The sequence below is a fragment of the Gossypium arboreum genome, chromosome 13 (genome assembly GCF_025698485.1).
Source record: "Gossypium arboreum isolate Shixiya-1 chromosome 13, ASM2569848v2, whole genome shotgun sequence".
Lineage (NCBI taxonomy): Eukaryota > Viridiplantae > Streptophyta > Magnoliopsida > Malvales > Malvaceae > Gossypium > Gossypium arboreum.
In genome coordinates, this window is record NC_069082.1 from 278,877 (window position 1) to 294,204 (window position 15,328).

Consider the following 15,328-nt stretch of genomic DNA (forward strand, 5'->3'; position numbering starts at 1 on the left):
TTTAGAGAGTGGGATCATTCGACATAATTATGGCATTAAAGATAGCAATTAAGAAAAAAAATAAAAGAATTTTATTATATCTAAATATTTTTATTTGAATTAAAAGCATCAATTTTATATTATTTTTATTCAATAAAAATAAATTTAATTTTGGAGCAAAAATTTCGAGGTTAATTTTAGAAAAAATTGTACTAACTTGATATATGTATATCATTCATTTATTTATTTTTAATATTTACATTATAGTAGTATTATATATTATGATTGATTTAATTCTTATGTATTATAAATTATATAATATAAAATATTACAAACATAAAGATAGATCAAGTTGAGCTTGGTTGTTCTTTTAAATTGACCTAATTTTTTATCCAACCCATTTTTCAATCCTAATATGTATAATATTATATCGTAAAAGATACAACTTAAAACAAATGTAACGTATAGTAGCAAATGATAACACTATCCTATATATATTATATAATTTTTAATACATATATGCTATAATATTAAAAATTTTAGTCGATTTAATCTAATTCGATTGACATAGACATTATTATTTATGTAAAAGACATAAATTTAAATGTCTGAAGTGTTTTATCTTCCTATAATGAATTGCAGGAAATTCATATAAGAACAATAATAATTACAATTTTATTTTTCTTAAAAAAGAATATATTATTTCCAAATATAATATTGATGTGATGCTTTTTTCTTTTTGCTTTCTTTTATTATTAAGCTGGATTTGCCCACATGGTGGACTCTTTATCTTCCATATCTACTTCACACAAAACCAAACCCCTCTCACCCCTTCATATCTCCTCCCCACCACCGCCACCACCACCGTGCCGCCACATTACACACAATTGAAAAAAAAAAAACTTGTACATTTAGAGGGTATCAGCAACTAACCAGGGTGAATCATTGAATTTCAGCATGTGGGAATGGAAAATATTATATATTTTTTGGTAACCATTTTCCATATCTTCCCATGTTTAGCTGCTTGATCCCAACTTTAAAAAAGAAAAACCTAAATCCTATTGTAGAGAGCAATGCATCACACCATATTCAAAGAGTTTTAAACTATGCTGCTTCACCTGCATTTTATCAGCAACCCCGTAATTAGTTTAAAGAAAACACTGATATTTTTTTTTTTTTACTTGGACAGCAAGCAATATATATATGAACTTCTGCATTGAATTTGTTGAGGCCATATAAAAAAGAACAGGCAAGAAACATCCACCAACCCTGTTGTTGACATTTAAAATGATAGGGTAGGTAGACACATTAATTGTATATTAAATAATATGACATACTTTAGCAGCTTGGTTGTTCTTACCTGGATTTAGCTGCAAGTGTTTCTCACTATTGAAGGAAACTATATATATATATATATATATATATATATAAAACACAATGTAGTAAAAATCTAAGGCCTCTTCTTATTGTAACATTGTTAAAATTCTTTTACTAAATTCAGGTTCATTAAATCATCATCGCTACGTATTTGTTTATTTCAAACTGTTAAACCAGTAAAATTAACAGAAGAAGGTTAATGAGGTTAAACAATGGGCAGAATTTTAAAATCTGAAAAAGTAAAAGGACTAAATTTCAAATCTACAAAGAGTAGAGGGACTTGTAGTATATATTTTAGCCAAAAGATAAATAAAAAGGAGAATTATACCTTCCAATTCTTTTTAAGTTTTTTGTTTATGATATGGGGAAATGATGGTTGTGATTTTTATATTTGGCATGTGCTAAAATGAGAATCTTGACCAATTGCCACAAGCATTCTGCATGCAACTTCAAGCAACTTGCCTGTCGAAAAACATTTAGGGAATAAAAAAAAATATTAGTCATTACACAATCACGTTTTGTTTTTTCTAATTGAAAGTACAGAAGATCAACTGATACCTACATATTAACTTCATGAAAATAACACCCCATCTTAAATAAATTAATGATTGATTGGACAGAAAATATAAGCAAATTATATTAATTAAGCATTCACAAATCACTAATATCATATTAACCTTTGACATTCTCAAACTTAACTACCACGTTGGGTCTTGTGGGGGAGGGGGCGTAGAAATGAATTATAAATTATTGAAGTTAAAGTGCAATTTTACCATTATACTAACATGGCAAATCTACCCTTTTTTGGGGGCCTAGGCCACTGCTTGCCCCCTTTGCCTTCCTCCCTGCTAGGGTCTCGACTAAGTGCAATTTAGACAAGGAAACTCCAAAACATATCAATGTGGTCCCTTTGAAACAAAGTTGTTGTAATAAGAAGAAATAAAAGAACAAACATGTGAATAAAGAAATGAGTTTATTTAGGAGAGAATGGGGTATGAAGATTCTTCTAAAGTCTTAAAAAAATGGGAAAATTTGTCTTGTTATGGTTGAACTTTCATGGTCTTTTGTTACTTGACAAAGTTTTATAAGCTACTTAATTCCAAAACAACCCCTTAAAAAAGCAATATATTCCCATTATTTCCTATAATAGAGACCTTTTACCCACACTCTTTACTGTATCAAAAAATATCCATGTCAAACAAAGATATATAATATAGGGATAGGATTTACAAAGTCAATAAACTAATATTATTAGTTACCAAAGCAATGAATCTAGAAAAAAATATTGTATAGGTAGCCATTAAAGTTTATGAAAAAGATAGGGGAAAAGGTGGTGAGTCATGTCATTCAAATAATAAACTTGAAGAGGAGGTTTACAAAACACTCATTCCTCACAACCACTCGGGTGATATATGTTCAAATTCCAGATCACAATTCTTCAAAGAGATTAAAGCAACCTTTAGTCCCCCATTTTGACAACTTATTACTCTAGCAGTAGCTTTTCTTAATTTGATCCCTGAACTTAAACATATGGCACTATGAGATTGTTTTATGTCATCACAAAAAATTCATGAGTTTTTTAAGTGATGTCATCGTACCATAAAGGAAAAAGCTGCCGAGTAATAGGGCTAATGTGGGTAAAAAAGTTCAAAGACCAAGGTGGGAAGAATTGTGAAAATTCAAGGACTAAAATGTTACTTTTATCTTCAAGTCATGTCAACTGAACTCAGTAAGACATGATTAAGCAACTAAACTCATTGGCAAATTGTTGATTAAGCTAAAGAAGGTGAGATTAGTCAAGAACCATGGAATTAAAAAAAGACAAACTCCACTACTAATTTACAATTTATTCATGATTTAGATGATTTATCTAGTTTCTTATGTGCCACAAAACTAAGGGCCCTTTGGATCAGCATTTAACTTTTTATTATCTCATACTACAATATTTAATATTACCGTTATTATTATTTTTACACTAATTGCACGTAAATATACCGCCAATTCAAAAGAGAATATCCTAATCCTTTGGAACAAAGGATTGTTTAACTTTAGCTTTTAAATATTTTTCTAAATTTATTTTTCAAGTATAAGCTATCTTTTTTGTGTGGATGAGAATATAAAACTTAAAGTATAAAAGAAATTTATGATTAATTGCCAAAAGAAAGAAAATGGAAGAAAAATAATCACACACCAACCCTATATTCCTAAAATATCATTATTATATAAAAATATATACTAGAAACTAACAAAAAGACAAATGTACCCTTTGACCTATTCTGACCCACCGACACTCCCTAACCCGCCATAAAATTCCCGGCGACCACGCTACCATTTTCTAGCCGCCACCCACGAATTGTAAAATAACAATAAAATAAAATAATATAGGGTGATAATTTTAGTTACCTCTTCTGGGTTTCGCTGTAGCAACTTTGATAGTCTTCTTTTCTTCTTTAGTTTTCTCTTCAGGCGGGAAAAGTACACCGTCGATTCCTTGCACCGAGATCCTTCCGTCGGTATAAATGTCCGGGTCGAACAAATAAGCGGATCCATCGGCGTGCCCGAATTTAACAGACCCATCAGCTTCTTGAGCTGATACTTTGTGTGGTAACCTCAATGTATCGTACGATACTTTCCCGAATCTTCTCACTGTATTGTACATACTTTCTTCGGTTTGGTACTCCGGGATTATGTGATAATAAATGATTTGTTCCGGTGCACCGGGTTCGCTTAATTGATCGGTGGTTAACTTAGCCATGGCTTCATCGTTGGGTGCTAATACAGTTAAAACGTAACCCTCGGAAACTAACCGACCCATTTCAGTGGCTAATGATGTTAAATTCACTAATATATCAGCCATTTCATTGTACCCACCATATTGAATTAGTGTTTGAATGAAATCTTTGACTTGCCTCATTCCGTTGAAATGATGGTGAGGTCCACCGGGTCCTGGAGCTGGTGCCGGGGCTAGTGATGGACCTGGAGCCATTGCGTCGTAAATCGGAAGAACGGGTGGTGAACCGGGTTTCACTGGCGGGGCCGGTTTCTTCAAGCGGTGGGTTCTTGGATCAACTTCGGGCGCACCTTCTGGTTTCACGGCGGAGATTGAACGGAGATTTCTCCGACTGTTGAAATCTTGTTGTACTGATTGAGGGATTAGTAACTGTTCGATGCCATGGATAACCCCATCTGGACGGTTCACAGCATTTGGGTTAATAACCTTAGCGCTACCAATGAATTTAACCCCCATTGAATCTTCACTCGAGAGCTCAACATTGTGATTTGATAACGTACGGTGAATGATCGATCCCGTTGTTGAATTAGGCCATGAATGTGGCTCAATCCTAGTCGGCACAATGTGATAAAGCAATAGAGTTTGTAAGGATTTAAGATTACCAGGTTCCAACAAAAACCGCTTGAATTCAGGGTCTAGATTCCTTTCAAGAGCTTCATTCTTAGGAGCAAAAATGGTAATATTATGCTTTCCCACAGACTCTTCTAAGCTTTGTAACAACAAAGCTTTCTCCACTAATTCAGCAAGCTCCGTATAATGCGAGTCTAACAAGGCCACAAGCACCGAGTTAGAACTGATTTGACCCAAGTTTTTAGCCACCAATGGGGTTTCTTGTAACGCCATTGAAACCCCAAAGCCAGAGAGCAAGAGAAGGAACTTGAAGAGCAACGAAAAACCCATTATCTCCATTGAACAAGCTTAACAATTCGGATGAGTTTTTCGTCGTGAGAAAATGGGATTATAATAAAACCAATGAAACACAAGGAGAAAGAGAAGCCGGGAAGGTTTTAATTTGCTTCAAAGATTTAGCTTCGTTGTCCGTTTACCTTTAGCTTTAATTTGTTGTTCATGTTTCTCTTTCTATCTCTCTAAGTTTCTCACCTTTTAGTTTCGCTGTCACTATCAATTTGCCACATTGCTGACGGTTATGTGGTCTTTTGGTTTGTACCCAAGAAGATGAAGTGGTAATTAATAAATGGTGAGGAAGATAAGAAAAAAAGGGGTTAATTGTATAACACCTCCTCATATTATAGTTTGATTTTAATTTGGTCCTTGAATTGTGAAACTGATTAAGTCTTTTAAAGTATCAATATCAGTAATGTTGGAAGAAAATTGGTTGAATCGAGAATCAATGGTATCGTATATAATTGAAAATAGAATAAATTTTGTGAACAGAGTCAGTCGATTATAATTTTTTCTAATATTTTTTATTCTTAAATTATTTTTGAACCAATTGAATCGAGAATTAATGGATCACTGACTTGATTTTTACAACATTTTTCAATATTGTATCAATCAAGTCCTTCTATTAGTCTACTTCCCTATTTAAGTATTAAATTTTATCTCAAATTTGAGTTGGACATATTTAAAACACGTTTTAAATGCATTTTTGCATACTAAATGAACAAATTGTATCTAAAAATTTTGATGAAAAAAATATTATTATCGAAATTCAAAAGTTTTTTTTCCAACACATTAGATCTAAGCTATTCACGTAATAACTGCATGTATTTAAAATTTAATTTACGTCTTTTAAATACGTTTAATATTATATTAAAGCAGTGATTAACATCTAAACTAATGAATAGATTGATGTAAGTACTTGACTGATATAAGTACTTCAAGGATTTAATTAAAATGTTTTAAAGAACAAGGAGTAATTTAAATTTTCAATCATAGTTTGAGGGCAGATAGTGCAATTAATCCAAAGATAAGTAAGTGAAATCGAGGGTTAAAATAGCGTCGGTTGCGGTTAAAGATGAAAAGGGAACACGTGGACTTGGGAGAGAGAAAAAAATTTGTTTTCAAAGATTGCCGGCTTGTCTTGTCGATTATTGATTGATGGTTTAAATCCTCATTTAGCCCCTGAATTTGTCACTTTCTTCCAATGTTAGTAACACCTTTACAAAAATAAAAATAAAAAATACAAAAACCCCACATGGAATGAAAATTTAGGTACCAGCTAGGGAGAAAATGAAAAATTCAGGGGTTAAACGAGTTTTTAAGCCTTTTTTAATTTAGAGTTAATATATTGTTTAGTATTTAAGTTTAGCTTCAATATTTAATTTGGTACTTGACTATTTTCAATTTGATACATGAACTTTTTCTTTTTGTCCCAATTAAGTACTTATGCTTTTTTATCAGAGGACACATGCCAAATATTCATTCACCTACATAATACCATTTGATTTGAGTACCGATTTGAACATTTGAAGCGAAGTTAGAAGTACTGAATTATATATTAACCCGTTTATTTAATTACTTTTTTGTTGATTGAGGATGGGGTATGGTTTGGTTGGAAGAAGGTTCTTTTTGGCATGGAGTTCATTTGTTTCTTAGTGGACTGACCTCACTTCAAGCATCTCTTCTTCTTTATATTTATACGTTAGACAAAAATTTTAAAAAATCAATTAAATCTTTCTTTTAAATTTGTATTTAATTAAATTTGTGTCGTTAATTAAAATTAATCAATTAAATTTATCATTATTAACCTAGATAACGACATATGATAATTTCTGGTTTAATCTCAAATATTTCTCATAAAAATATTAAAATGATATAAAAATATAAAAATTATTAAAAAATTATAAAAATAAAAATATTAAATATTAAAATTATAAAAATATAAAAATCTAATAAATTATAAAAATAATTATAAATTAATAAAACTTATATAAAACATTTAAAATTAAAAAACGTATTAAAATTCTTATAAATTACAAAATATAGGGACTTAATTTCTTTTTATTTTATTTTTACATTTTCTTAATAGCTTCTTTTACATATATACTTTCTTTTTTAAATGACAATTATTTTATCAAATTGTTAGTGGAACGTCCATTTGAACAATGCATCATATATATATATATATATGTATCAATGTATACGCATTAACCACACAATTATATATATATATATATATAATCTAAGTTTGTGATTTAGCTGAATGTAAAATCGCATTTAGAAATTATTTATAGGTTAAACTAAGTTTTCGTTGAAAGCATTTATTAAGTTCAAAGTTAGGAACTGTATATGATGACTTCAAGGTAAGTAGGATGTTCATTTCATTTTTCTTTATTTATTTGTTTGGGATTCTATCTATTTATCATAATTTTTACAAATACATTTACAACTCTCTCTATAATAATCGGGTAAATATTTGGTACATCGACAATATATTTTTATCCCACAAATAATTTTAAAAAAATTTACATGTGTCCTTTTTTTAATATTTTATTTTATCTGTATAAGGCACTTATCAATTCTCGACATTGTTTGTAGAGTCTAAAACACCAATCAAAATCTAAAAAGTACAAGTTAGTTAATTAATTCTCTTTAATAATCTCTTGTTTTAAAATTTAGTGAAATTACTTTCATTACTAAGTGAAATAAAATTATAAAATTTAGTTAGAACATGTTTGACTACTGGTTATTAATTCAACCAATTTGATTGTTGAAATTTAACCTGTTGAACTGTCAAATTTTTTTATTTATTTATGATTTTCAAACTTCAGCGATTTCAAGCAATTTTTGAGTTAATTAATTCAATCCCTTTGTTTGAACTATTATATCAATCAATTCTCGATTCGTTCGATCCAGTCTTACTTCAGTAACACTAGTCACATCATTAAATCTCGATAGAATCTAAGTTTAAGGAGCATAATAAGTCTAATTGCTAAGTTTAAAGACCAAAATAGACAGAAAAAAAATACAATTATCAAATTGAATTTAATTGCCAAGTTTGTGAGGCAAAAAATTATATTTTCTAATGCTTTGAGGATGCTTTCAAAGGGATCCATATGCAACGATTGGAAACGCTTGTAGGGAACATCTCATTATAAAAATCGTGAATATATATAATTAGTCCTTGTACTTTGACCAAATTTGATATTTAATCTCTATACATAAAAGGTCAAAGTTAAGTCTTATTTTTTTTTAAAATAAAAAAATCTTATTCCAATAATTAAAATCATAAGCATTTTTCATTTAATTTTGTTAATTTGACATGTTGATTAGACTACCCTTATGCAACGTAGCATATTATTGACAGAAAATAAGATGTTAAATTGACAGATTTTAACAGAAACTACAAATGACAATAATGATCGGACTAAATATATACCAATTAAAACATAAGTGTAACATCATGAAATGAGCCAAGTAGAAAATAAAGACAAATGAGTTGGACATATCCAAAGTCATAAAACAATGAACTTATTGCTAGGTCAAGAACAAAGATTGAACAATACAAAAGATAATCATATAAATATAAATTATTACACTCCAAGATCAATGAATGAAGATGAATCAAATTCACAAGATAAAAGAACAAGGACCAAAACACTTTCATAAATAGTTGGACATTATGCTTAAAATTTTAAAACAACAAAAAAAGGAAAAACAAAATCTCCAAAGAAACAATTTTAAGATTAATGAAAAATTAAATAAAAAGTAATTTAATGTAAAATTTAACTCTTTTATTTATCATCAGATATATGTAATGTAATTAAAAATCATGTTAGTAAATGACATAATGACAAATTTAGTCTAACAGCTTATTTTTCGCCTCAAACAATTAAAGACTCCCCCATGGTGAAGCAGCCTCCTCTCAGTCTTATATTCATATCACATTCATACTCATATTCAGTATTCACGGCTAAACAGTATATACATGTCAAATTTAATTAACAGAATATAGTGTGACATAATAGTGAAGCAAATTGGAAGAAGGAATTATCTGCATGATATTTTCAAATGTATCATTTTTCAAAGCCATCTTCTAAGTAAAATTTAGGTGTCCGTGTAAAGTTGTGAGTTTCCAACATTATGATCAACTTCTTTCTGAAACCAATACCCTGTTTGAGATTAAATATTCTTTCCAAAATACCTCAAAAATCAATCTGCCAGAGAAATCTTAGGATAAAGTGAATACAACCTATCTAGAATGTTAAAATTGACCTTTGCCCTGACCATGTCTAATATATGGTGAAAACTTAAGTTACAGCTGCTCAGTGCAGACTTCAGTCATCTATCTAGGTGATATAAGCAATGCATCTAATGGATAATAACCTCATTTCCCAATATCTTAAAAAGAAAATTGATAAATAGCTCTAAGCTGTTTAGCTACAGGTTTTTCTCTTTCTTTCTCAATTTTTTTTTTCTTCAGTTCAAATGGCAAATATATGATAGTTATGACCTACTAGTAATCATCAGAGCCATCGTCAGCATATAAGCCATTTCCAGAATCCTGATCAACAACGGATTTATTTTTTGTTTTCGATGACCTACCAGTAGATTTCAAGGGTTTCATGGGCTTCCTGACCTTCTCTGCCTGTAACTCCAACCCCTTCTCTGAAAGCTTCCGTTTTCTTTTCAACTGATTGCCTCCAGCCGTGTCCTCTGCTACAATCAACGTTTGAAACACATAAGCGGTCATATTAAACTTGGGAAGCAAACATAGAGCATCAACAATCTAAAAAAGATTGACTAAGAAACTAAATTTATGTGGATCAAAAAATTTCAGTAAAATGGCATCTAACTCGAACTCCAAACAAACACGCTGGGTTAAGCATTTTTCCCCTGGAACAGCAAAGAATTTGCTTTTCATTATTTTCAGCTTTTAAGAAAACCTAAAGAAACAGATCTCCATTTATGTCATCATCTGCAATAACCTTCTCATTTATGTCATCATTTGGAAAGATAAAATAGTACTTAAAACTAAGAAATCCAGAAAAAAAATTCTAAGACATATAGCATATTAAAAACTATCTTAGCCATCAGCAAATCTCAAATTCATTAGCAATCACATAAGTTGACCTTTTTGCCATAGATGCTCACCAAGCCCCCTTTGTCTTCGCTTAGTGCAGAAAGATTCAGCTAAAACAATGTCCTATTCAAAAGCAACAGACTCAAAATGCAACAAACTTCTCAAGATACCATTCCACTTTTCGTTCTTATCTTAATAAACATCCCTTTTAGTTCACTCAGTTGCTATAGTACCTAGGAGATTTCTACACTAAACAGCAGCATCTTGAAAATTTAGCCAGAACAAACATTCTGACAGAACCATGACAGCACAACAATCCACTGAAAGCCAGGTTCCTTAAATTGGTTGCACTCAGTAATACAACCATCTCTAGATTGTAAAGGGGAGACAACCAAGCAAATCTAAGTTCAGATTATTGTTAGTATCCTTTGAAATTGTTAACATTTACGTTTATCGAAACTAGTTATCACCGACACATAAAATGCGTATCAGTGATATTGTTAGTTGTAAAGGGGAGACAACCAAGCAAATCTAAGTTCAGATTATTGTTAGTGTCCTTTGAAATTGCTAACATTTATGTTCATCGAAACTAGTTATCACCTACACATGAAATGCGTATCAGTGATATTACATCTGAAAATGACAATTACAGATAGAGATATTGCTTCTATTTCAGTTTAAAGAATTAACAATATCCTTACAAAGTTTAATGGTAGAATAGAAGTTGAATACAAGTTAAATAGAATGGTAGAATAGAAGTACAACAAAACAGAACAACTTTTTCTTGTATAAGAGAATAACAACAAAATTTGAATCAATGAACTCTAATAGATCCCTCCCTCCATCCCAGTAACTTAAGTGGCCAAGTGGCTGATTAGACCACCTTGTTACATTATACAGGAGATAATGGTGTTATGCATAATCCACACAAATAACTACTTATCAAAACACAAACTTAGGAATTTGATTTTCTATAAAGTTGGTATCACCACTGATACCTTAAGAGAAACCCAAAAGATTGGCCTAGAACTCATTTGGATTGTAAACTTATTTATTTGGAAACCTATTTTACAAATGAGACCAATGAACTTCACTGTTTTATGCAGCTAGCGTACTCTTCCACTTAAACTGGACTAAAAGAACTTTGAAACACTTACAATACATTTGAGGGAAACAATTTTACCTTCGAGTGGACTTGAAGCGTTGTGGACTGCTTGTCCATTTTGCCCATTCTGTCCATTCTCTTCTGAGAGAGGGGATCCGGAGTGATTGCTATCAATCAACTTTGATGAACTTCCCACACGCTTGTCCTGCTGTTGGGGATCATCAGGACAAGGAGTTGCAGGCAAGAAACATAACTCATCCTGTGACATATCAGAATCACTGAACGGATCCTTCTCCACTGTCACAATATCAACTTCATCATCTTCATTTATATCAGATTCTTTCACCTGCACCAAGAAGAATATTTTAGAAACAAAAAAGTCAATCAAAATATTCATACACAATCTGTTTTACATCACCTTTTCAGTTTCAGGCACCAGATCAAATTCATCTTCTCGTTCTACATACTCCTCATTTTCTTCAAGCTCTTTGAAATCAGGAGCAAATGCACTCCAGTTTTCAGTGTAGTCTTTAGCCCAAATATAAACCAAGCCAGTCAAGGAAACAGAGACAATAATAGGGTGGACAGGATGCCATGCTAAATCAATCAGTTGTTCCTTTGGACCTTCAAGGATCTTTACAAGATGACCAGCCCTGTCCCATATGTAGATCTTATGCTCTCCTTTGCTAGCAGAAGCAGATATTACCCACTCACCGTCACCACTAAAACAAGGTGCTTTCCAATGTGTCTTTGTGATTGAATCCTGAAACTCTCGAAAAAGAACTAAGCATTTGGATCCAACTGCCTTCAGATTCTCAAGAGTATCTTCCTCTTTGATGGTCTTGTTAAGGTCATGAAGAGCTCCAAGCCCATCTTTCAAAGGCAGAATATTTTCATAAATCCTGATAATTCGATCACTTGAATTAGTAAGGAGATGCTGCCCATTTCTGCTGAAAACAATGTTCTTGACAACAGCGCCACTAGAAATTGGAACCATAGCAAGCACTTTAACGTTTTTGTGATCAATTATAAGTATTTCACCTTTGGAGTTCCCCACATATACCAGATCTCCATTCTTGTTAAAGCATGCGGCCGTCAATGTGTAAGGAGCTCCATCAGGGAACTTGTTGCGTGAAGGAGGAGCAACAACATTTCCCATATCAGGAACGGTGACTGGGAGTGCAGTTGTATCTCCAGTACTGAAGTCAACAATCACTGGAGCAGATGACAGGGGGCAAGCTAAGCAGACAGATGGCATTGAAGAACCAGGATGTAAACGAGCTTGTAGAGGCGTTTGTTGCAGAACGATATGCGTAACCTTCTGACCACTAACTACATCCCAAAGTGTTAATGACTTGTCAGCGGCAGACACTAGAATTCTATGACCATACTTTGACCAGCAGACACTTGTTATAGCAGCGGAACAGTCTCTATCCTTAAGCTCCTTTGCAATGCCCCTGGTCTCAAAATCCCAAATTACACAACTGCCATCAGAGCATCCAGCTGGCATAAAATGCAAAAACCACAAAGATATATCAGTTGGTAAATAATCCCAGTGAATTGCAAATAACAAATACTTTAAAATATCATGACCAGGAATTCGTCATACTTTCCCCAGCCAACTAAATAACACACTTATCAACTTAAACAGAAATCAGGAAACATAAATAAATTAAAGAAAACCCAGAAACAAAATCGAAACTGAAGAAAAAGATGCCGCATTTGATGGGATTTCCTTAGTTTGTAAACTGTGTAACGTTATTAACAATTACCTATGGGTTTTCGTTCCCTTCTTCAAATTTTATTAAATAATAGAAACTAACTAAGCCTTGACCCCAAAAAAAACCTTAATTGCAACTCATATTAGCTCAATTCGCTAGGAAAAACTCACCCAAAATAGCTCTTAATCAAAGACCCTTAACATTCATAGCAGCAATTTTATTTTTTTCTTTTTCTTTTTTTAAATAGCAGAGAGAGAGAGAGAGAGAGAGAGAGAGAGAGAGAGAGAGAGAGATACCGGCGAGAAGGGTACCACGGCGATTAAAGGCAATGCATTTCATAAGCCCATGCTCCAAATACTCTTCTATAACCTCTGGAAAATCCCCTTGCAATGGATCTTCCAGAATCCAGACAAAACCCAATGTTAAAAAACAGAAAATAATTAAAAAATCATTTAAAGAGAGGGAAAAAGAGAAGAGGTGGTACCAATAATCGGGGCATTCATCTTCTTCTACTGCGTTTTGCCGTGCTTGAAGCTGCAACTGAGACAGACACCCTAAGTTGAAAAAAGGAGCAAAACGAAGACAAATTGAATAAACCCTTTGTTTCTTTTCTTCGATTTCGAGTAGAAGAACAGAACCTTAATCCCACGATGAACTTATTGGGTAACTAGGAAACAAAATTTTGAAGAAATAAAAGGGATTAATTAGGGAGGGAAATCCACTGAAAGAACTTACATTTATTGCGCCAAGTACATATATTATAGGTCAATAAAATACTTTTTTGGTTAAAATATGGAATAAGGACCTTTACTTTTCGTAAATTCAGTCCTTTTACTTTTAGTTCTTCTATTTTTTAGATTTCAAAATTTAGGTCTAATTACTAATATTGTTAATTTTTTGTTAAATTCATATTTATTATAATGCCATTTTTAATTACATGGTCATTAAAAGAGTATTTTTTATTTTAAAATGTCAAATCAATAAATTCAACAAAAAATTTAATTGTATTTACAACTACACTTAAATTTTGAAATTTGTAGTGTAGAAAGACTAAAATCTTAAAAATTAAATGTACAGAGACTAAATTTTAAATTTATAAAGCGTACAAGGACTTGTGGCGCATTTTAACTTTTTTATAATAATTTTAGATAAAATATTAGGCTTTAGACAAAAAAGGAAAAAGAAACTGGTGAGTTTAAACTTCAAATAAGAATTGGGCTTGGTTTTTTTTATGTGTGTTTCACCTTTGATACATTGAGCTAGAAATTCCCAAGGGTGGCTCTGGAGTGCCATGAGTTTAGCAACACTGGATTAACCTCATCATGACTTGTGTGGGTTCAGTGACCTTTCAAGTGCTCTTGAATGGGCAAATTAGAAGTCTAAATACTTGGATACAAGGGGCAGGCTTACTATGATCAAATCTACCTTGCCCAGCATTCCCCTTTTATCAATGTGCTTGCATTTTATGGTCGATCTGGATTCATAGAAATAAGGTGCGCTTTAAGGGAAATAACTCAAACCCGTATGGCTCTCTGATGATGGCTAAAGATATGATATCAACGTGTGAAACAGCCTTTGGTGCTTCTTCAAGACAACAACACGAACACCCGAGGCAGGAGCAAGAGGCTCCTTCACCAATGGCAATTATCAAGCCCGATCTTATGTATGAAGACCTGTTGTATTGCAAGTGTGGACCAATTGATGATACTGGTGCTGCTTGTATTATCAGAACAACGAGGCAACAGCAACCTGTTTTGTCGTAATTCCGCAGAAACATAGACCAAAAGGATGGCTTCTCTTACACCCAAGTCAAAAACCAGCTATAGATGGACATAGCTCCCTTAGTTTTTTTTCTTTGATGTTTTTAGGTGTATGTATTCTCCTCGGTTTGTGCTAATGCTACATTGTAGCTTTATTTGAGGCCACTAATTCTTTATTTGATTGGAAGATTATCGTTAAGGTGTTGACTTTTCTGAGAGAAAGCTTCAAAGTGTCATTATTGGGTAGTTGACCGAACCCCCAACAATTGAAGGCCTTGTCCTTGTGTTGAGGTTTTGTCCCTAGTCTCCACGGAGAACTATGTATGGTTCATAGAGGGGAGCGTCTCGGTTGGTGATACCTACAAGACTTGAGAGAAGTGTTAGTTTTGTGCGTGAGAATAATTATAAAATTAGTTAAGTGCATGGCAACTTGAACCACTAGCCTTAGGCTTATATCCCCGTACTTGCAACCAAGGTATCACTTGAGTCCCGAGTCTTACAAGTACCACCAACCGAGGCTCTCGCGGAGGCTGGGGACAAAGCTCCAATAAGGAGATAATACTTTTGGTTGTTAAGGAATTCTTTAACTACTCAATAAACGACACTTCG

The 15,328-nt window shown here is 32.5% G+C and overlaps 2 protein-coding genes across 4 annotated transcripts; both read right to left on the minus strand.

Moving 5' to 3' along the window:
- Positions 1 to 652: 652 nt before the first annotated feature.
- Positions 653 to 5,308, minus strand: LOC108463683 (fasciclin-like arabinogalactan protein 15). Of its 2 annotated transcripts, XR_008277157.1 has the most exons (3): positions 3,760 to 5,308; positions 1,685 to 1,818; positions 653 to 1,097 (listed from the first exon to the last, which is right to left on the minus strand). XR_008277157.1 is itself a non-coding variant. In XM_053023886.1 (2 exons), the coding sequence occupies exons 1-2, from the start codon at positions 5,054 to 5,056 to the stop codon at positions 1,742 to 1,744; spliced, it is 1,374 nt and encodes a 457-aa protein (XP_052879846.1). In that variant the 5' UTR covers positions 5,057 to 5,234; the 3' UTR covers positions 1,679 to 1,741. The 2 variants fall into 2 exon arrangements, 1 of the variants encoding a protein (XP_052879846.1); XM_053023886.1 differs by lacking the exon at positions 653 to 1,097 and having other exon boundaries at positions 1,679 to 1,818; positions 3,760 to 5,234.
- A 3,894-nt stretch (positions 5,309 to 9,202) lies between these two features.
- LOC108461280 (protein RBL) lies at positions 9,203 to 13,696 on the minus strand. 2 transcript variants are annotated; one of them, XM_053023719.1, is made up of 5 exons: positions 13,444 to 13,696; positions 13,271 to 13,354; positions 11,657 to 12,741; positions 11,317 to 11,584; positions 9,203 to 9,766 (listed from the first exon to the last, which is right to left on the minus strand). In XM_053023719.1, exons 1-5 carry the CDS (start codon positions 13,460 to 13,462, stop codon positions 9,567 to 9,569), a joined length of 1,656 nt encoding a protein of 551 aa, XP_052879679.1. In that variant the 5' UTR covers positions 13,463 to 13,696; the 3' UTR covers positions 9,203 to 9,566. The 2 variants fall into 2 exon arrangements, with proteins under 2 accessions (XP_052879679.1, XP_017616564.1); XM_017761075.2 differs by having other exon boundaries at positions 13,256 to 13,354.
- Positions 13,697 to 15,328: the final 1,632 nt, after the last annotated feature.

Excerpts from the sequence above, each read along its gene's own strand:
- LOC108463683 (XM_053023886.1), bottom strand. The coding sequence starts at position 5,056 with ATGGAGATAATGGGTTTTTCGTTGCTCTTCAAGTTCCTTCTCTTGCTC. Across the intron at positions 1,819-3,759 it reads TACAGCGAAACCCAGAAGAG|GCAAGTTGCTTGAAGTTGCA; the intron begins GTAACTAAAATT and ends GTTTTTCGACAG.
- LOC108461280 (XM_017761075.2), bottom strand. Across the intron at positions 11,585-11,656 it reads TGGTGCCTGAAACTGAAAAG|GTGAAAGAATCTGATATAAA; the intron begins GTGATGTAAAAC and ends TTCTTGGTGCAG. Across the intron at positions 9,767-11,316 it reads CGCTTCAAGTCCACTCGAAG|AGGACACGGCTGGAGGCAAT; the intron begins GTAAAATTGTTT and ends TGATTGTAGCAG.